The sequence below is a fragment of the Drosophila biarmipes genome, chromosome 2L, assembly GCF_025231255.1.
Source record: "Drosophila biarmipes strain raj3 chromosome 2L, RU_DBia_V1.1, whole genome shotgun sequence".
NCBI lineage: Eukaryota > Metazoa > Arthropoda > Insecta > Diptera > Drosophilidae > Drosophila > Drosophila biarmipes.
This window is the reverse complement of record NC_066612.1, coordinates 1746618-1764477: the sequence shown is the minus strand read 5'-3', so window position 1 is coordinate 1764477 and position 17860 is coordinate 1746618. Positions and strand designations below refer to the sequence as shown.

Sequence of the window (17860 nt, the reverse complement as noted above, 5' to 3'; positions counted from 1 at the left end):
TGAACCTTACTTGAAGAAGAAGTAAGACATGATATATAAATGATGCATTTGGGATGAAGGACATACAATAAAACATATTTTTAAAGCTCCATAAAATATTTGTATCTCATAGATAAAAGGTAACACCCTTTACTCTATTATACAAGTGGATAGATTTCTATTCATGATACATTTTGAGGCAATTCTATTCTCTGAGTGCAGCAAGAGCAACTGTTGTTGATGGGGGAAGTCGACGACTAGCATAACAATTCGCTCGCCCTATGAGCCAGCTACCGTTTTCCTCTTCTCCTTTCTACCACTTATTTCTGGTCTTCTGGCTGCCGCTTTGTATCTCCATTTACCATTTCCCATTACTGTTTTTGCAGTGGCAACGGCCACAATTTAGTTCCACTGTGCAGCACCTTAATTACATGGCTCCGGCTCTCTTTTGTTGGGTACTTTTCGGGTTTTCTTTTTCGGCATCTCGGGATCATTACGACCACGATCATCATCGCGGCCGAAACGCAACTCCCCCTACTTTTGGACCCTCACTGGTTTTTGGTCTTTGCTTGTTGTTTCCTTCTTACCTCTTACCACTTGACCGCATTGATGCTGGATCGCGAGAGGAGGTTGCCAGACTGTTGGGGCTGGAGTTCCAGAGGTGATAAGGCTTATAGGGAAATTGGGAAAGTGTCATTTAAACCCACACTTGGACCTTATCCGTCTTGGACCATAAAAATAATTACCATTAATAAAAGTCAGTCTGGCGATAATGTTGTTCTAGACTCATATTGCTTAACAATCATGTTCCCGAATGAAATTTACAACTTGGCTGCCGAAATGTGGAACATTTTCCCATAAGTCATCGTTAAAGTGCACATCGAGATAAACAAAAGTTGCAAATCAGATATTAGTAAGATAATCTAATTCCGGAATGAGGAAAATGCGGTTCCCCATATCATAATAGATGATACGATGAGTAATGCACTTTATTTCACCCAAACTTGGCATATAGTCGCTGCCTAGCAACCCTTTCTCCGAAGAAGCCGTATCGTCTTGCCCCCTAAAACTGCCTTCCGATTAGTCATTCCCCTAAATGAAACCACAACAAAGACCGAGGAGAAATACACCCCCACTAAAAAGGAATAACCATAACCAGGGGACTACCAGAGTTACACCCTCCTCCCTCTCCAGGGGAAGCCACCACACGACCCATGGGCAGAAGCAATGGCAGTCTGGCAACACCCGGCCCATTTCACCCTACCCTCTCGACCGGGCCCAAAAAACAGTCGGTGGTAGTCGGTAGTCGGACGGTAAACAGGTAGCGCTCTAACTGACAATAACTCGTCGTACGAATGCACGTTCCACGCTCCGCCAGTGCCAGTCTCTGGACTAGTCCGTCTGCAAGTCCGCCTGTCCATTTAGCAGCGTGCGACTGGCGGTCGGCTGGGCTGCGTTCGGTTCAATTCCTCTCCTGCACTGCGAGAAATTCACTTATATCTTTTGAACACCTTAAGTACTCAAGGGATTTTAGGATCTGGGTAGTATATAAGAATTTTACCATACCTACTCGAATGATATATCATATATTCAAACCCATTCCTTTGACTCCAATTTCATAGTGCAATCAGATACAATTAGACTCTAGTTCAAGTTAAGATTTTCTGATATGATATGATCTTAGGGCAAAGGCATCTCTATACTATGGAGTGTGCAGATCATTTCTCGCAGTGCACTAAGCTGGTTTTCCGGCCCGCTCGCTACTCGTCGGATGTCTCCCTCTCTTTCTCCCTATCTCAGCCCGCCTCAGTCGATGCTCTCCGCCTCACATCTCTCTTTCTCCGTTCGGGCCCTGTTCTTGGGTTCGTGGCTCAGTCTTCGAGTGTTGATCGTGGCCAACGCACCTGCGCGCGGACCGTTGGTAATAGCCATAGGAAAAGTGAACTGCATTGTGAGTGCCTCTCGCTCTGCATGCCTATCTGTATCTTTCGCCGATGTATCTTATTGAGCGGGCCCTGAGTGCGCCAGTGTGTGTGAGTGAACTTGTTGCATCGCCAGTTGCCTCGAGAAAAGCGCTTTTCAACTGCAACTGACTCTGTGTGTGGGAAGAGCTGGGGACTACTTGAGGAGCGAATTGGTAGCTGCACTGGCTTCAGCTCCTATTTCAAACAAAATGTAGAAAAACACATTTCAGCTGCCGTGTATCTCTCGGTTCTCGTTCGGTTTTCAGTTCGCTGAGATTGTGGGTTTCGGTTCGGGTTTTTTCATGTCGTTCGGTTTTTGTATCTGAAAGATACGCGATATACGCTGTGTGCTTGTGCGCGAGTTGTACGTGGATTTTTGGTTGGAAAAAAAAAATAAAACTACGTGGTTTGTGGTAGCTGACTGCCGTTGATGCTGCCGCTGCTCCCGTAGCCGCCCCCCTGCCGCCCCCTCTGCCCCACCCCCAGGGCGATCGTGCCGTGATTTAAATCTCAAAATTGTCCCACTGTGTGCGTGTTTTGAAATACATTTGGCCCGAGACAGCCATCGGATAAGGCTCAAAGATTTTATATAATGGCACAATAAAACCTAAAAAGACCCTTTTAAAAACCAACGCAATTCTAACCAATTTGTTTCTTTTAATTTACAGAATGTAATTTCAAAAACATACTATTTACAAATAAAATCCATAAACCACTGCCAAATAAGAGGGAAACAGTGTTTAAGTGCCACATTAAAAATCTAAATTTCTACCTTAAAAACAACAAACAACGCCAGGCATTTCAATGCTTACAAACTATCAAAAAGCAGAAACTTGTTGAAAAATCTACTTGGATACTTGAGGCCGCAAAGAAAAAGCCCAAAGAGCCTAGGGGCTTTCTTCTGTTTAACCCACAGGTAAGATTCCGCCAAGAACAGGCCCTGCCCACTAAGATGAACGCAAACATTCCACAGCACTTATTTTTACTTTTATTTTTTGTTTTGGCGTAGGGCTAGCTAATTATTTTTTTATTTTGGTATTTTTGCGTTGGCCAAAAAGGCAGCGAGTACAAAAAAATAACGAGTACGCGATAGAGAGAGAGAGAGAGACACGAGATATATCTCAAAACCTGCTCCACAAAGTGAAAGAGACGGGCGATAAAAAGAGAAAGAGAGGGCGACAACGCTGGCGGTTGGCGGACGGTCGACCGACAAGCGGCTTCCACTACAACTGCATGTGCCACTGTCATTGCCACTGAACTCAGTGTGGTGCCGCACAGTCCGCGGTGGAGTCGGAACCACCTAGCCCCCTCAGCCACCCCCGCCCCCCTCACTTCGGCACCACCCCCTCCCCCATGCCCCATTGTTGTTGCTGTGGCGCTCAGCTCCAGTTGGGCTCTTGGAGCCGGACTCGAAAAACCTTCGCTTGGAATTCTGGGGGTCTCTTGTATAGTGAGTACTCTCGATGGGGTACTATGATTTCCTTCTAGTTTTTGGGAACATCAGAAACTTTTAAATATTCTTAAACAATATCATCAAATAATATCATGCTATTCTATATGCATTTTATGTAATATCACATTGATAGTTAACACATTGTTAAGAATTTCAAAATTCTTCATCAGAGAAGAGGTATTATGCTAACCCTTTCAGCATTGAAGGAACATGATTAAATTATGTTATATCATCTTATATACATTTTATTAACCAGAAAATATTATATTTTTCATGATTAAATTATGTTATATCATATTATATTCATTTTATTAACTAGAAAATATTATATTTTTCAAACCTAGAATTATTGAAAGACAAAGTCTAAGTACATTTTTGTATAACAATTCAAAGATATTTTGGTTAAATTATACAAAGTGATGAGGTTTAATATAACTTGTGACCTTTTTTTATTTCTTTTTCAACAATTTGTTAGTGTACTATTTTATTTTTATTCATAAGGGTATACCAATCTCGCCACCAGAATCAGGATTGTCCCCGTGTTTTTTTCCACCTCTGTTTCTTTTCTTTGTAAACCAGTTCACTTGTAGCCATGCCAGTGGCCACTGGTCGCTCTCGCCGTCTTTTTCGCTCTTTCTGGGCTTTGAATCCGGTTTTTTGGTTTCAGTTTTTCAGTTTTCGGTTTTCGGTCGTGGTCGCGGTCTTAACTTGGCTCGATTCCGATTCGGAGCTCGACTTGGTCGGGCTTTAATTGTCGAGAACGTGTGGCCAAAGAGGAAACGCAATTGCCGCAAGCTTCTGTTGGGTTCGGATACTGATTTGGATTCGGATTCAGCCTCAACCCCAGACCATCATCATCATCGTCATCTACATCTCTTGATTTCTTTTAAATGCTTTACTTTTTTTCATTTCTTAGCTTTTTATAAAACGCCTCCCGCGCTCTCACAGTCTGGGATTTTTTTCGGCTCGGTTGCGGTTCTATAAAGTTATTGGCTTTTGTTTCGCCCCAGTGGAGATCTATTTTGGAGGTTCATTGTCTTGCTTTATGGGCCATTTGGTTTTGTGTCCAAAAAGATTTTTAGCATAAGAATGGGAGTACCATAAAAGTTTATTGCATTTTACCTCTTTGGGTGGGTTTTCCTCTCCATCTTCGCTTACCAACTATATACCATTTTTCGGTTGCACCAGCAGCGGGGAAACTCTGTTTAATTGCCTTCTGGCTGGAAAATCGAAATTAATTAAAATCGTGACAAAATGGCTGATGAATTTTAGTTGGCCATAAAGCGGCGGAACAATGGCTCGTTAGGGTTTTGCCATGTTCGGTTTTAAAATGGGAATGGGCTTATAGGCAAGACACGCCTGGTTTTGGCACGTGTCTATAATTCACCTGATAGACCTGTTCATTTATTGTTGTTCTGGGTTCTGGAACGGGGACTCATCAATTTTGATGAGGAAATTAGACGTTGTCTAGGGGAATATGAATATTTGATTCTATTAACGAAATCGGACAGCGGAAAGGTGTTATTTTAATTTTATTTTTGGGGTTGTCCTAAAGATGTGGGAAAATCGATTGGGATAAAAAAAATATTTTGCATAACTAAGTTAAAAATAATTGCTAATCACGAACTTCACCTATAGAGAATACTCATCATAATCCAATTGCAAGGGGATAAATAAATCATAGTCTTAGGGCTCCTAAACTTATTAGCATAAACTCTTCTAATAAATAAGAATAGCCCCATTGAAATAGTGATACAATAGATTGCCTGGAAAAAGTAGCAATCCCGCTAACAAAAGATCTTAAGAGCGCTGTTCAAGGGTGAAATGCTTGAATGGATTTAGTTCGAATGAAAGGAACGCACAATATGCCAAGGAAATTTATGAAGAGATAGGCTTAGCGTACAAAGTGGATTACTGCCAAAGGGATTAGTTTTAGGGAGTCAAAGTTAAGCCGAGAATAAATCAATTTCAAGGAACAATAACCCAGAGATAATAATTCAATTCGACTTCGAAATATTATTATTATTAATATTTTTAAGAATTTTTCCTTGATACTTTCCGGTCACCTATAGCCACCAGTTTATCATTCAAACATAATCCCTGGAAGATGTTATTCCGAGCCTTCCATCCTTTAATAATAACAAATCTTCGGTCATAACTTTACAGCATTTTCAATTTATGCTATCGACATTATCAATCCTGCTGCAGCTGCATTCCCGAACCCATAAAACTTCATTAGCAGTTGTTCGTTCTCCGATTTTCCCCGCGAAATTAGCAAAGCTTTTAAATTAATGGCCAGCGCACACAGAAAGGGAGTGGTAGAGGAGTGGGGAAGGGGGTACTGGCCACCACTCCAAATGTGTAAATCTCATGGATATTAATCAAGAAAATTATAGACAAGGCGGCGGAGAAGGAAGATCGCCTGCCTACCTCGGGAGCGAAAAGCAGAAAAACAGCAACCCAACTTGTTTTCCACCATGGGCGATGATTATGCTAGATTCTTAATAGCTTCGACTATAATCTCAGATGCTGCTTGGGCCCGAAAGGGTTTTCAGATTAACGCATGTGCAGTGCAGGCCTCTTTTTTATTTTCTTGGGTCTCCTCTTCGACTATAATTATAAGTCTGCGGCGTTTTTCCCTCCCTTCTTCGCTGCCTTGATTATTAGCTACCTTCACACACACGGATCTACACACGGAGGAAAGGTAAAAAGTATCCCGAAGGGATTAAAAACACAGCAGATCTCGGCGACCCTTTTCCATTCCTCCACCCGTAATACCCATTCTCCTCCTCCCGGGAACTCCTCCCACCACTCCACTTTCCATCGTCATCATCCTCCGGCCTGTTTGTTGTTGTTGGCTGGTGTTTTGTAAGCAAACTGAAGTGCATATGGGGACCCGGTAAGCACTCGGCCCCGAAGATATGGTCAGAGGCGCAGGTTGGCTGATAAACTAGGGGAATACCCTAGGAGTGTGGAGCGATACTTTGTATAGGTTTCATTGCCATCAAATTGATTTCAAATGCGGTGCTTAAAATATATTTTATTAGAGCTAACTTTTCGGTGATCTTATTTACTAATACCTTATACACGGTTTAGCCTGGGATAAGCTCTGTAGTAGTTGAGCTGATTAATCTACATATTATTTTCTTATTTCCTGGGCTTCTCCCTTACATCTCAGTTCCGCACAGTTATTACATGTCGTTTGGATTTTGATGGATAGTTTTTCTGGCTGCCGGTAACCTGATATACCCCTTTTAGCACCTATGTGCTGGGCAGTAAGACGCATGGACATTTCTAGCCATCGTAGGCCATCATCGGAGGGACAAACTCGCCTCCTCAACGCTCTGCGTTTTCTATACAAACACTAAATCCGTTTGCCCAGTGTGTGCCTGTGTGTTTGTATATTTTTCTGCTTTTTTATCAACTGAAACCTTTTCACTCTGCTGGGCCCTGGGTTTCTGCCGGCCTCCGATGTTTACACACAAAAACCCAGCAAACGAACCGATCCCGGACCCAGAAAACCCAGCAGAAGAGGCAAGACGGCCCAAGAAGCAGAGGAGGGAAAAAAGTGGCAGCCAAATTGCTCCTCGATATCTTTTATTTTCCTCCCAGCAGTAGTTGGTCTTCTGGCTCTTTTTACTGTATGTGCGGTACAGAGAAAGAAATGGTACAGCTTAAATTGATATAATATTTCTTGTTGTATTTAAAAGTATAACTCAATCACGACAGTTAACTTTTGGATACTAGGAAAAGATCTATTGAGCTATCGCACAAATAATACGATACGAATAGCTTTCCTTTCTTTTGAAATGTAAAAGCAATGCAGTAACTATCGACTTTATTTTGTGGTACTAGTAAAACGCATTCATTTTCCACAGTGCACCCACAGACGCGGATTCGGAACTTTAAGCCTTTGGCTTCATTTGCTGGGCAACCGTTTGCGCAAACGGCTCGGTGTATTTGTATCTGCGGATCTTTGGGTACGAGTATCTTTGTATCTCCGCATCGGTAAATGTATCTGTGCGCACAACTCTCTCTCAGTGTTTCTACGGCAGTCTACGTGCCGTCGCTTTTGCTGACGATGTCCATTATTTACATGGATTTTATTTGTTTTTCTTATTTGGCTTGGCGTTTTCAAAAGTGCCGATGTTTCAAAAAAGATAATGAACGCTGAATTGTACATTGTATGTGCACAGGGTGTGGTGTGGGGCAAAACGTGGGTACGTCGCGCCGTCCGAGCGCTCGTTAATGCAAAAGTGAGGAAACAAACCCTAGAAAAAGTACCGAGATCGGGAAAGAATATGTGAAAACCCAGAACGGGTTACACTCTATTTCCATCGGGGCTACCAGACGTACGTGAGTCGAAACTGGCGGCGGATTATCGGGATCGTAATCGAATGAGATATTAGGGGGCCATCGCTCATCTAAGGCAAAGGGCCGCCTATGCTGGGGGATTTATTAGAGCCGAGTGTGTCGTAAAAAGATCAGATAAGTGCTTTATTGAATCCAATATAGATAGAATGCGACAGCCTATCAGCGAGGGCAGGGGAACTCTAGATTAGAGGTACTGTGGCTTGCTACCATAAAATGGATTGGGAGTAGACGCATTATCCAATTACTATCTAATAAAAGTGGGAATTACTTTGGCATGTGCTTCTGATACCGATTGGGTATGGTTAGGACTGTGGCCTGTCCTATTATTTATAATTCAAAAGATTAATAGAGTAGGATAAGTTCTACCCACACCTACCGTATTTTTGAACTACTTGTGATTCTACCACTCGAGGCATTCCCCCAGAGACCATCACAATGATACACCCATGATCAAGTCATGATTTCGGCTACTTTATAGAGCTAATCTGACAGCGCACTCTCCGGCCAGACAATGCCAAAATTATTTCCATAGATAAGACCCCTGAGCCAGTCATCCGAAAAGAAGAACGGTACCTCCAACAATGGGCGCCTCTTCAACTGCCACAACCTCTTGGCCAAGCTTTATTTTTACCCAACTTTGACGATCACTTTGCTTGATGCTGGCTGAATGTTAATGTTGATCTTGATGACGTTGCAGCATTTTGCATTAAGATCCAGCGAGACTGCGAGAACGATTCTAGCAAATGATAAGCAAAACTGTCATTGCACCGACAGCAGGGTTATTTTTATGCTTTTCCGTCTGTGCGCAACTGGTTATAAATTTAAATGAGGAAAGTACACCGACCAAAAATTTGGTCACTTTGTTGAAAGCAAGAAAGGTGGCTATATTAAATTTATTTTAAATTCCCTGGTGAGGCTTTAGCCTTACAGCTCATTCCATTTTTTATAGGGAAACTTGTATTACTATTTATTCCACTAACTTTTTCCATTCAAACTAGGACAATTTAGGCCACCACATCCTTTTTCCCCTGTGCAAAGCTTTGAGATGGCAGCAAGAAGCGTTTGCAAGATGGGGCCACAAATTTTATGGTCCGGCCATCAGAGTGATCATTATTATCTGCATTATTTTGTTATTATCGTGATGATCACGTTTCGGACCCGAGCCCCTGCCCCCTTTGCCGAGGCACCCAGAAGTCGAGGCTCCTGTTGCGTAAATCCAGTAAGCAGTCGGTCGAGTTCGGTTCGAGTCATTTACCAAAACCGACGGCAACTTGGCTGCCTGCCTGCCCCTGTATCTGCGTCTGTGTTTGTATCTGTATCTATGTATCTGTATCTGAGAGTGCCGGGGTATCTGGCGATATACCATATATACATAGGGTGAGAGCGTGTGTGTTTATATCGCTACTACTGTGCTGCTTACTCAGAGACTGAAAAGGTTCGGAGGCAGGTTTTTTAGACGCACAATCTTATCTAACCTGCGCACTGGAAGCACCCGATCGCGGTGCCAAACTGCGACTCGTTTTCAGTTTAGTTTCACTCGTCGTCGTCGGCAGTCCGCTGATAATAATAAACCAGCAACAACAACACCAGTAATAAAACTCATATGGAAAAACACAAAAACAACGTTAGACTGGGGCCATAATGTGATAAACATTTTAGTTACCCTGTGAAAATATTTGGTTATACCACAGGGTTCTTAGAAGCATATGGGTAATTTTCTGGAAAACGTTTTTTTTTTCTTTGCGATCCCATAAACCTTCACGTTCACGTGGATAAATTCTGGATATACTGCCCTCAAGTGATGTGTTTATTTGCACTCTCGGGCTTTTGGCAAGTTTATTCCTTAAGCTGTTTTACTCCCTGATAAGAAGTGCAAAAAACAAATTTGTAGAGTTCGGTGTGCTTTAAACGTGAGTTACAACTGACCGAGATAAGGAATGCCTGTTTTATATTTGCAGGATTATTATCTAAGGACTCACATCCTAGCTCCAATCCCAAATTTAAAAGTGATATCTCAACCAGTAGCTGAGTTACGACGGGCCCCGGAAGTATCTTCCAGTACCCAGCTAGCCCACGTGATGATCATACCCTGCACTACCCTAAGTGCTATAAAAATACTACGTGGAAATAACTGTTTATTGCACTTGGCTCGCAATTAAGATAAGCCCCCAAAACGAGAGCCCAATTAACCCAGCACAATCGTCTACTAATTGTTATTTACCACCACCCTTATTTAATTTCGTTTTTTTTCCGCTCTGTCCCTATCTCCCGCAGTTCCAACGGAATGTGAAGAGCCCCTCCAATATAATGCCCACGGAAAGCTCATCCAGCGAGATCTCCGGCGGAGGAGGAGGCGGTGGAGCCATACCCATGCTGCGACCTTCCCGGATGGATCAGTTCATGACCTCGATGGCGGCGGCAGCGGCGGCGGTAGGCGGCGCCGTGGACAGGAACGGAGGTTCCGGCGCATCGGACGGTGGCTCCCAGAATGGCAACGGCGATTCGCGCAACTCATCGGCCAGCCGGATCTCGGCGTATGAAACACAGCTGGCCTATCAGCAGCACCTGGCGGGACTCCATGGTCCCCCGCCGCCGGCACCACCGCCGCACCACCGCGAGATCTCCGCCTTTGTGCCGGTCCTGCCCACCGGCAAAGTTCGCCCAGGCAGCAACTCTAATTACGAGATCATTGCCATGATGGCGGACAAGCGGAAGGAACTGGCCCTCAGGGAAGCCGCGGCAGCAGCGGCCATGTTGGGCAGGGGTCCGGGAGGACCAGGAGGTCCTGGGGTGCCACCCCCAGGAGTGCTATACGGACCGGCCGGCGTCCCACCTCCGCCATATCTCACCGGACCCGGGCCCTCACCCACGGGAGCCGGGAGTTTTCCCTTCCCCCCAGGAGCCGCCGCCGCCGCAGCTCTCTTCCCACCTGGCCTGGGCCCTGGCATGCACGCAGGACTCGATAGACGCCTGCTGAGAGCTCCTGGTCGCGCCTCCCGGCCCAAGAAGCAGTTCATCTGCAAGTTCTGCAATCGACAGTTCACCAAGTCGTACAATCTGCTCATCCACGAAAGGACACACACGGACGAGCGGCCCTATTCCTGTGATATCTGCGGCAAGGCGTTCCGGCGACAGGATCACCTCAGGGATCACAGGTGAGTTGCGATTGCGATGGGGTAAAAAAAGGGGAGTATCTGCTCTGGTAAGTGCTATTCAGGCCCGCAGACGTGTTGAGCATTTAAAGCGCGATTGCTGGGGGAACTCGGAAATACCCTTAAGATTGTTTCGATAGTTATATATAGTTATGAAGCTGAAGAATAAACTATTTAATTTGCAAATTTGAACTCTTAGCTAGAAATGATTAAAAAAAATTACAAAATTACTTTTAAATTTTTCCTCCTTTCAGTAAAGCACCGAAAGATTTAGAAATTATTACTATAGTTTAAGAGGAATTTTCCAGGAAAGGTCCGGTTTGCGACGAATTTTCCTACCCCAGCCCAAAAGACTTTTCCCCCCATAAAACCCATAAAAAGAAACCGAAATCAGAGCTCCTCCGACTGCCAGTAAACCTCCATCTCGGCCCAAGAGTAGAACACAAAGTTAATTAACTCTGTTGGTTTTCCTTTGGGGCTCCTCCACCAGCATTAAAACCGAGGGATGGCCGGGGAGCTGGGGCCGGGGTATCGGGTCTATATATCCCGATGCCGATGCCAGGCAGCAGGTCTCCAGCATCCACCACACCGTCGAGCATCCAGCGTCCAGCACCCCGGCTTCAATGTGTCGGCCTGTCCGAGCGTTCTGTCTTTTGATCGTTCGGTATCGGTCCATTTGTCGTTTGTTTGCTTTGCCGCGGGGCTAATTCTTCTTTATTTTTTGTATTTTTTGACCAGCAACGCGCAGAGCATGGGAGAAGAATCTCCGGCCCCAGAGCCAGAGACAGAACCTGTTTTGGGCTTTGTATTTTTTCCACCAGCAGCTGCTGCCTCCGATGCGGGGCTGGGTCTGAGGCTCCGTCGCTGATGGGGACTTTAACTTTAACTGAGGCTGCTGCTAGCCAACAACAAGTGGACGCCATTGCCAAGATGGCCGCCATAAACATAAAAAATTAATGCAAGGCGATCGCAGACACGAAAGCTAAATACCCTATCGGTTATAAGGATGTTTTCGGGTATCTTACAGCTGTTTTGAAAAGGTTTCCGATAAGAAAAGTCTTATAGAATTGACGGGGTCTAGAAAATATTTCGGTTTGATTGTTAAGACAGAATTAAAATTGGTGGCAGCAGAGGCAAAATGCCATCCGTAGCTTAAAAGTTTTCTAGCACTTAAACTATATTATACGGATATTAAGGTTTCTTAATCCCTTGACAGAACTCCTAAGTCTTTACCCCCAGTTAGGGTATTCAAAGGCTGTTTACCTTCGGGCCTTATCATTTTAGCGGGGTTCGCGTTAAGGTTGCATTTGAGCAGAGATAACTGTCAACCTGGTTAGCTACCAACTGCAGCTACCAGGAAAACGCCCTCGCAGCAACCATAATATCTAATTGTTCTACCTCTTTCCCCTCGCACTTTTCCAGGTACATCCACTCCAAGGAGAAACCCTTCAAATGCACGGAGTGCGGCAAGGGCTTCTGCCAGTCGAGGACCCTGGCCGTCCACAAGATCCTGCACATGGAGGAGTCGCCGCACAAGTGTCCCGTTTGCAGTCGCTCGTTCAATCAGCGCTCCAACCTGAAAACCCATCTGCTCACCCACACGGATCACAAGCCCTACGAGTGCTCCTCGTGCGGCAAGGTCTTCCGCCGGAATTGCGACCTGCGCCGTCATGCCCTGACCCATGCGGTGGGCGAGGTCAACTCCGGGGACTATGTGGATGTGGGCGAGGAGGATGAGGCCAGGAATCTGAGTGGCGACGAGGAGGACTCCCTGCTGGAGGTGGACTCGCCCCGTCAGTCGCCGGTTCACAATCTAGGCGATTCGGTTGGACCTGGCGAGAAATCCGAGTCGGACCGAATGAGACTCAAGCGCAAGGCGGCCATTGATCAGGAGGAGAGCGAAGAGGAGTTCGATGACTTCGACGAGGAGGAGGAGCTGCAGGACCTGCCCCGGGTTCATGATTTGGGCAGGGAGGAGGAGGAGGACTTTGATCCCGAGGACGAGGAGCAGGCGGAGGTGGCTCTGGTGGCCCGTTTCCAGGCAAGTAAAGCTGCCTCCTCGGCACTGCCTTCCCCTTCGGTGGGTTCGCTGACCAAGCCGGAGCGTCAGGGAGTGACCCACTGTCATCACGAGGGTGGTGAAACCTACACAATGCGCCCACACGGCGAGAAGCACCTGGAAGATCCGGGAAGCTCTGGCATTACCAGCCTACCGGTTCCCCCGCCCTTTGTGAGGTATCCGGCAGCTGCACCACCACCGCCCCCGGGAGCACCACCACCCCCACCGCCGACCCACCCACACCAGGGACACTCCCTGGCATTACTGCCACCCAACGGAGATCCCTACTTACCCATCCTCCACGTGCGACGCGACTTGCACCACAAGAGCCTGAACCTCTCGAAGGGTGCACCACCGCCGCCGCACACGCCACCCACCATAATAACCCAACCGGAACCGGGCAAGCCACCCAATCAACCACTGCACTCACCGCACGAAGCTATGCCCAGCTTTTTGGGCTCGATCCCGATGAGGAAGAGGATACTGCCGGCACCGACCCTGGACTTGATGGATCCGCACCATCATCCTGGCTTGGGTCCAAGGACCTTCGTGGACAATCCCAGTATTTACGCTCTGAATATGTCGCGACACCCACCGAGGCAACTTTTGGGAAAGCCACCGAGCACAGAAACTAGTGGTGCCCCCAGCGAAAAGGGACCACCTGTGGCAGCACCACCCATTGCGCCACCACCTGCACCACCCAGGAGAACTGGATTCAGCATTGAGGATATCATGAGACGTTAAAAATAAAATATATGTTAACTGCTAAAATAGTTGGCGAAACCAGAATTGACTGGCGCGATAAGGTTTATTAAAGATTGCATACCTTTAGGTGCCTTCACAAGGGATTTCAAATCACCCGAGATAATGAAAACCATTTAACATTTTGAAACTCTGATCAATTCCGGTTTCGTCAAACTCAATCAATGTCAAAACAATTGTTCCCAATGGCCAAGCGATAGGAAATCCCCTACTTGGACCTAAAAGCACATTAAAATTAATTTAGAGCTACGTTTTAATACATTTTAGTACAATGTCTAGGCAAGGCAATAAACCTAAACTAAGTAATTAAAGCAGTTACACCCCTAAGCGATAATTGTAGGCGAGAAGAAACTCCGTTGTTGCATTTTATAGAGCCCTTATGTGTTAGGAACTTAGCTTAAATCTGCCCATTTAGGTGTTTAAGCCTTTAGTACGAGAGTCTATCGATTAGTTTTTATGTGTGGCCGCCCCAACACTAAGTGTTGCTTTCTGAGTGAATTCCAATTTTTTTATTTATGTTTCCTTATCCCGTAAGCTAATCTTAATGAGTAAACAAAATCGTAAATCGGTTTTGCTGTAGGGAAAAAAATGGTTGAAAGTAAAAGTTAGTGTAAAGCAGAGCATAAGCGAAATCGAACTACAAGCAACATTCCAGTTGAACCCTATGTAATTAGGCCTAGTTTTTAAGAGTTTTGTAGTACCCCTGTAAGCAGCCCACTAGAATTCAATGGTCTTCCTTCAGTTTTAAATGATTTTATTCAAACCATAGCGAGTTAGTTTATTTCAAATAAAGTTTGCATTAGTATTGAAAGTCTCGGCGTATTTTTTGGGAGGGATGTAAAAAGGTGAGCGATGATTTTTTCTGATATATATTTTTCTCCTATTTTTGTCAATAAGAATTGTATCTACATGTTTGGTTATCTATCTTTTAGGAGCTCTTAGAATGCCAAGGTTTCTCCTCGGCAGTAAATCTGAAATAAAGTTAGCTAATATCAGAGAGATCGATGTCCAGATTTTTTGCCACTTGATTGAAGGGAAGGGATCTGCGTAGAGCCATAAAAATCCACTGACTCACTCGCATGAGGCCATCAATCACAAACGGCGGTAATAATACTTCAGGCACGTTTCGAGGCCCCTCCCCGACCTCCTAGACACGACAGTTTGCGGTTTGTGGCAACGCCTTTAACATTGACTCGAATCGACGAAAAATCGGTGGATGGGGCTCGAATCAAAGTACACCACTCAAACACGTAGAAAGTTCAATTAAAATGCCACGCAAATTGTCATCACCGCCAGTTGGAGTTGCCTGTTGGCTTCCTGGAATTTCCCACTGGGCGGAATGGGAGCCCACATTTGTCCCCCACTGATGACATCAATTTCTGGTGCAACTATAAAATAATTCGCGTGAGGCCGCGGAGTTTCTCCGCCAGATGATATCATCTGGGGTCCAGGAAAGCACGTGATTTGTTTGCCAAACAGTGCGTGAGAATGCTCGGATATTACCCAAAAAACGATTAAGGTCTTGTTATATTAAAATTTAGGTATATGACCAACAAGTTTTTAAAGTAAGGAGAGCTATAATGGTAAGAGAAAAGTTACTGGCTAAGAATATGAATATTTCCAGAGATATACTATTCTATTTCCTATTTCCTATCCAAGGACCCCTATTAAGTAACTCAAGTTCAAGTGACACACAAGTGTGTGGAAAAAGATCAGTCGATCAGAATAGTTTCAAGCAAGTATATACTTTTCAATAATATCAACCGAGCGATATGGATGAATTGTCGAGGGAGGAGCAGGATCTGCTCAGAAATACCTTCAGGATCTTGGACAAGGAGAACGAGGGAGCCATTACCTCCAAGGAGCTGGGCGTGGTCATCCGTGCTCTGGGTCGCCAGCCCAACGAATCCGAGGTGCAGTCGATGATCAACGAGGTGGACTCGGATGGAAACGGCTCCATCTCGGCAGCGGAGTTCTGCAACGTGATTCTTCGCAAGATGCGCGACACCAGTAAGGAGGACGAGCTGCGCGATTCCTTCCGCGTTTTTGATAAGGAGAACAACGGGTACATCTCTGCCACCGAGCTGAGGGCCGTCTTCATGGCCCTGGGCGAGAAACTGGGTGAGGACGAGCTGGAGGACATGATACGCGAGTACGACCTGGATCAGGACAACCACCTCAACTTCGAGGAGTTTGTGAACATGATGACCTTGCGCTAGGCTCCTGATGCAATTTTACTATTACAAACCTTATCTACATTTTGCACTGAAGAATGGAAAACACTTATTATTAACAATGCAGGACTGAAATATAAATGAAATCAAAAACTAGTTTTTTTAATCAATACTCGTACGTGATCCCAAATGCATTAAAAATAGTATTTCGTTGTCTTCTGCTTATCAAAGTCGGTTGAAATTGTATTACATCTCAGTGCCGCCCAGGTGGCGCTTTCTTGTTTAGTTCCAACTCTCAACACAACGGGAGCTGGCGTCGTAGTGGATATCATTCATGATCTTGTAGTTCCCAAAAACGCCCACGGTGGCGCCACTCAGCAGCTCATACATTTTACGTGTAGATTTGTAAATTTAATGAAAGACCTTACGACTTTGATATACCCTTTCATTACAGTCTACCTACGTATATATTACATGGTATTATATATTAGTATATATTATTTTATTATATAATATATTATTGTACTATTCTGGCACTATGAGTCAGTTTGACATCTTATTTCTAGCATACATCCGGTTCCCTTATTAGAGTCATTCTGAGGCTGGTACCAGATAGGTTATGCTGAGCAGAGTTTATGGGAGCTCCGAAATTCCATAACTCACAGTCAGTATATACAAGCCGTTTGCCCTGGCTGGTTGTTTAAATCGTTCGAGCTCGTATAATGTTAAATCTCAGCCGCTGTTTTCTACCCTCAGTAGTCCTACTGAATCTTTTTGGATCCCCGTTTTCTTCAGCCCAGGACCCAGGATCAGTTTGCGTCCTTAGCAATGCACCTCAGCAATGCGGCGCTTTCTGTTTGTCGGCATTGGAGCCTCTGTTCGGTCGCGTGGAGAGGATAGAAGCTCACTTAGAACAACTGCTTATCAAGGTGGACGCCCTGAACGACGCCCCAATGGGGAACGAGGAAGCACTGCGGGGAATGGAGGCTTCAGAAAGCAAGCTGCTAAGCGAACTAGCAGTTATAAGGAAGGTGGTATCCAGAATAGATGGAAGAACCGTGCCTCTGGGATTCGAGCGCATCGGCTCAAGGTACTTTTATATAGAAGAAACTCAGCAACTGACTTGGAGGACTGCTAAACTAACCTGTCGCCGGTTGGGAGGCCATCTGGCAGCCGTCAAAGACCAAGAAGAACTTGAGAAAATCAGTGCTAGGCTTAAGTACAACACCTACTACTGGCTAGGCCTATACGAGCCTGCAGCACGGAGGCACTTCAGCTCTGTGGCCTCCAACAAGACCGATCCCTTCACAAATTGGAGGTCGCCGGAACCGAGTTACGAAGACGAAACGTCACCGCACTGCGTTTTATTGATATCGGGCCTCATGCATGTGAGCCCTTGTGATAAGCGACTAAACCGTTTCATTTGCCAGGCTGATCAAGTCGTCTAATAAGCAAAAACTTCAGAACACCATTAAAATGTATTTATTTTTCGCCACACCGGTTTCAAAAATAAAACACCCATGATACCCAAAGCATTAAGTGTCTGAGACAGCGAGAGTTTTCCATTTTAACAGATCGCTCGCAAACGTTTCCCCAACATAATCTGCTCTACCAACAGGCTGAAGACCTCACAGATACTGCTAGTAAAAGCCAGCTCCGAGGTTTCGTAACATTCACCCGTGGTTCTGCAGAGCCAGAAACCACCCGCGAGTCGGCCGACTGTTAGCCGGCTACCAACAGCAACAGGTCAAGTCACCAGCTCTGGAACCCGAAGCTTCGGCTGCTGCACTGGCCACATTCGGCATTTCGGCCAAGGTAACTGAGCGCGGAGAGTGCTACTGGCCTTTCGGAGACCCCAAAGCTTCTCCGGGCTTTTGGCTTTACCTGGCCAGATGGCTTTGCTTGGCCACTTGGGACGGCGGCTCCTCTCTGGCGAACTCAAC

The 17860-nt window shown here is 45.4% G+C and overlaps 3 protein-coding genes across 7 annotated transcripts; all 3 read left to right on the top strand.

Moving 5' to 3' along the window:
• Positions 1–1860: 1860 nt before the first annotated feature.
• Positions 1861–14554, top strand: LOC108029155 (protein bowel). 5 transcript variants are annotated; one of them, XM_017101290.3, is made up of 4 exons: positions 1861–1900; positions 2612–2859; positions 10045–10925; positions 12345–14554. In XM_017101290.3, exons 3-4 carry the CDS (start codon positions 10078–10080, stop codon positions 13723–13725), a joined length of 2229 nt encoding a protein of 742 aa, XP_016956779.1. In that variant the 5' UTR covers positions 1861–1900; positions 2612–2859; positions 10045–10077; the 3' UTR covers positions 13726–14554. The 5 variants fall into 5 exon arrangements, with proteins under 5 accessions (XP_016956779.1, XP_016956780.1, XP_043950075.1 ...); XM_017101291.3 differs by having other exon boundaries at positions 1862–1930; XM_044094140.2 differs by having other exon boundaries at positions 1865–2012.
• Positions 14555–15433: 879 nt separating this feature from the next.
• Positions 15434–16074, top strand: LOC108029021 (uncharacterized). The gene has a single exon (XM_017101067.3). The coding sequence runs from the start codon at positions 15516–15518 to the stop codon at positions 15960–15962; it is 447 nt and encodes a 148-aa protein (XP_016956556.1). The 5' UTR covers positions 15434–15515; the 3' UTR covers positions 15963–16074.
• A 565-nt stretch (positions 16075–16639) lies between these two features.
• LOC108028936 (uncharacterized) lies at positions 16640–17643 on the top strand. Its single transcript, XM_017100955.1, has 2 exons — positions 16640–17305; positions 17536–17643. The coding sequence occupies exons 1-2, from the start codon at positions 16640–16642 to the stop codon at positions 17641–17643; spliced, it is 774 nt and encodes a 257-aa protein (XP_016956444.1).
• Positions 17644–17860: the final 217 nt, after the last annotated feature.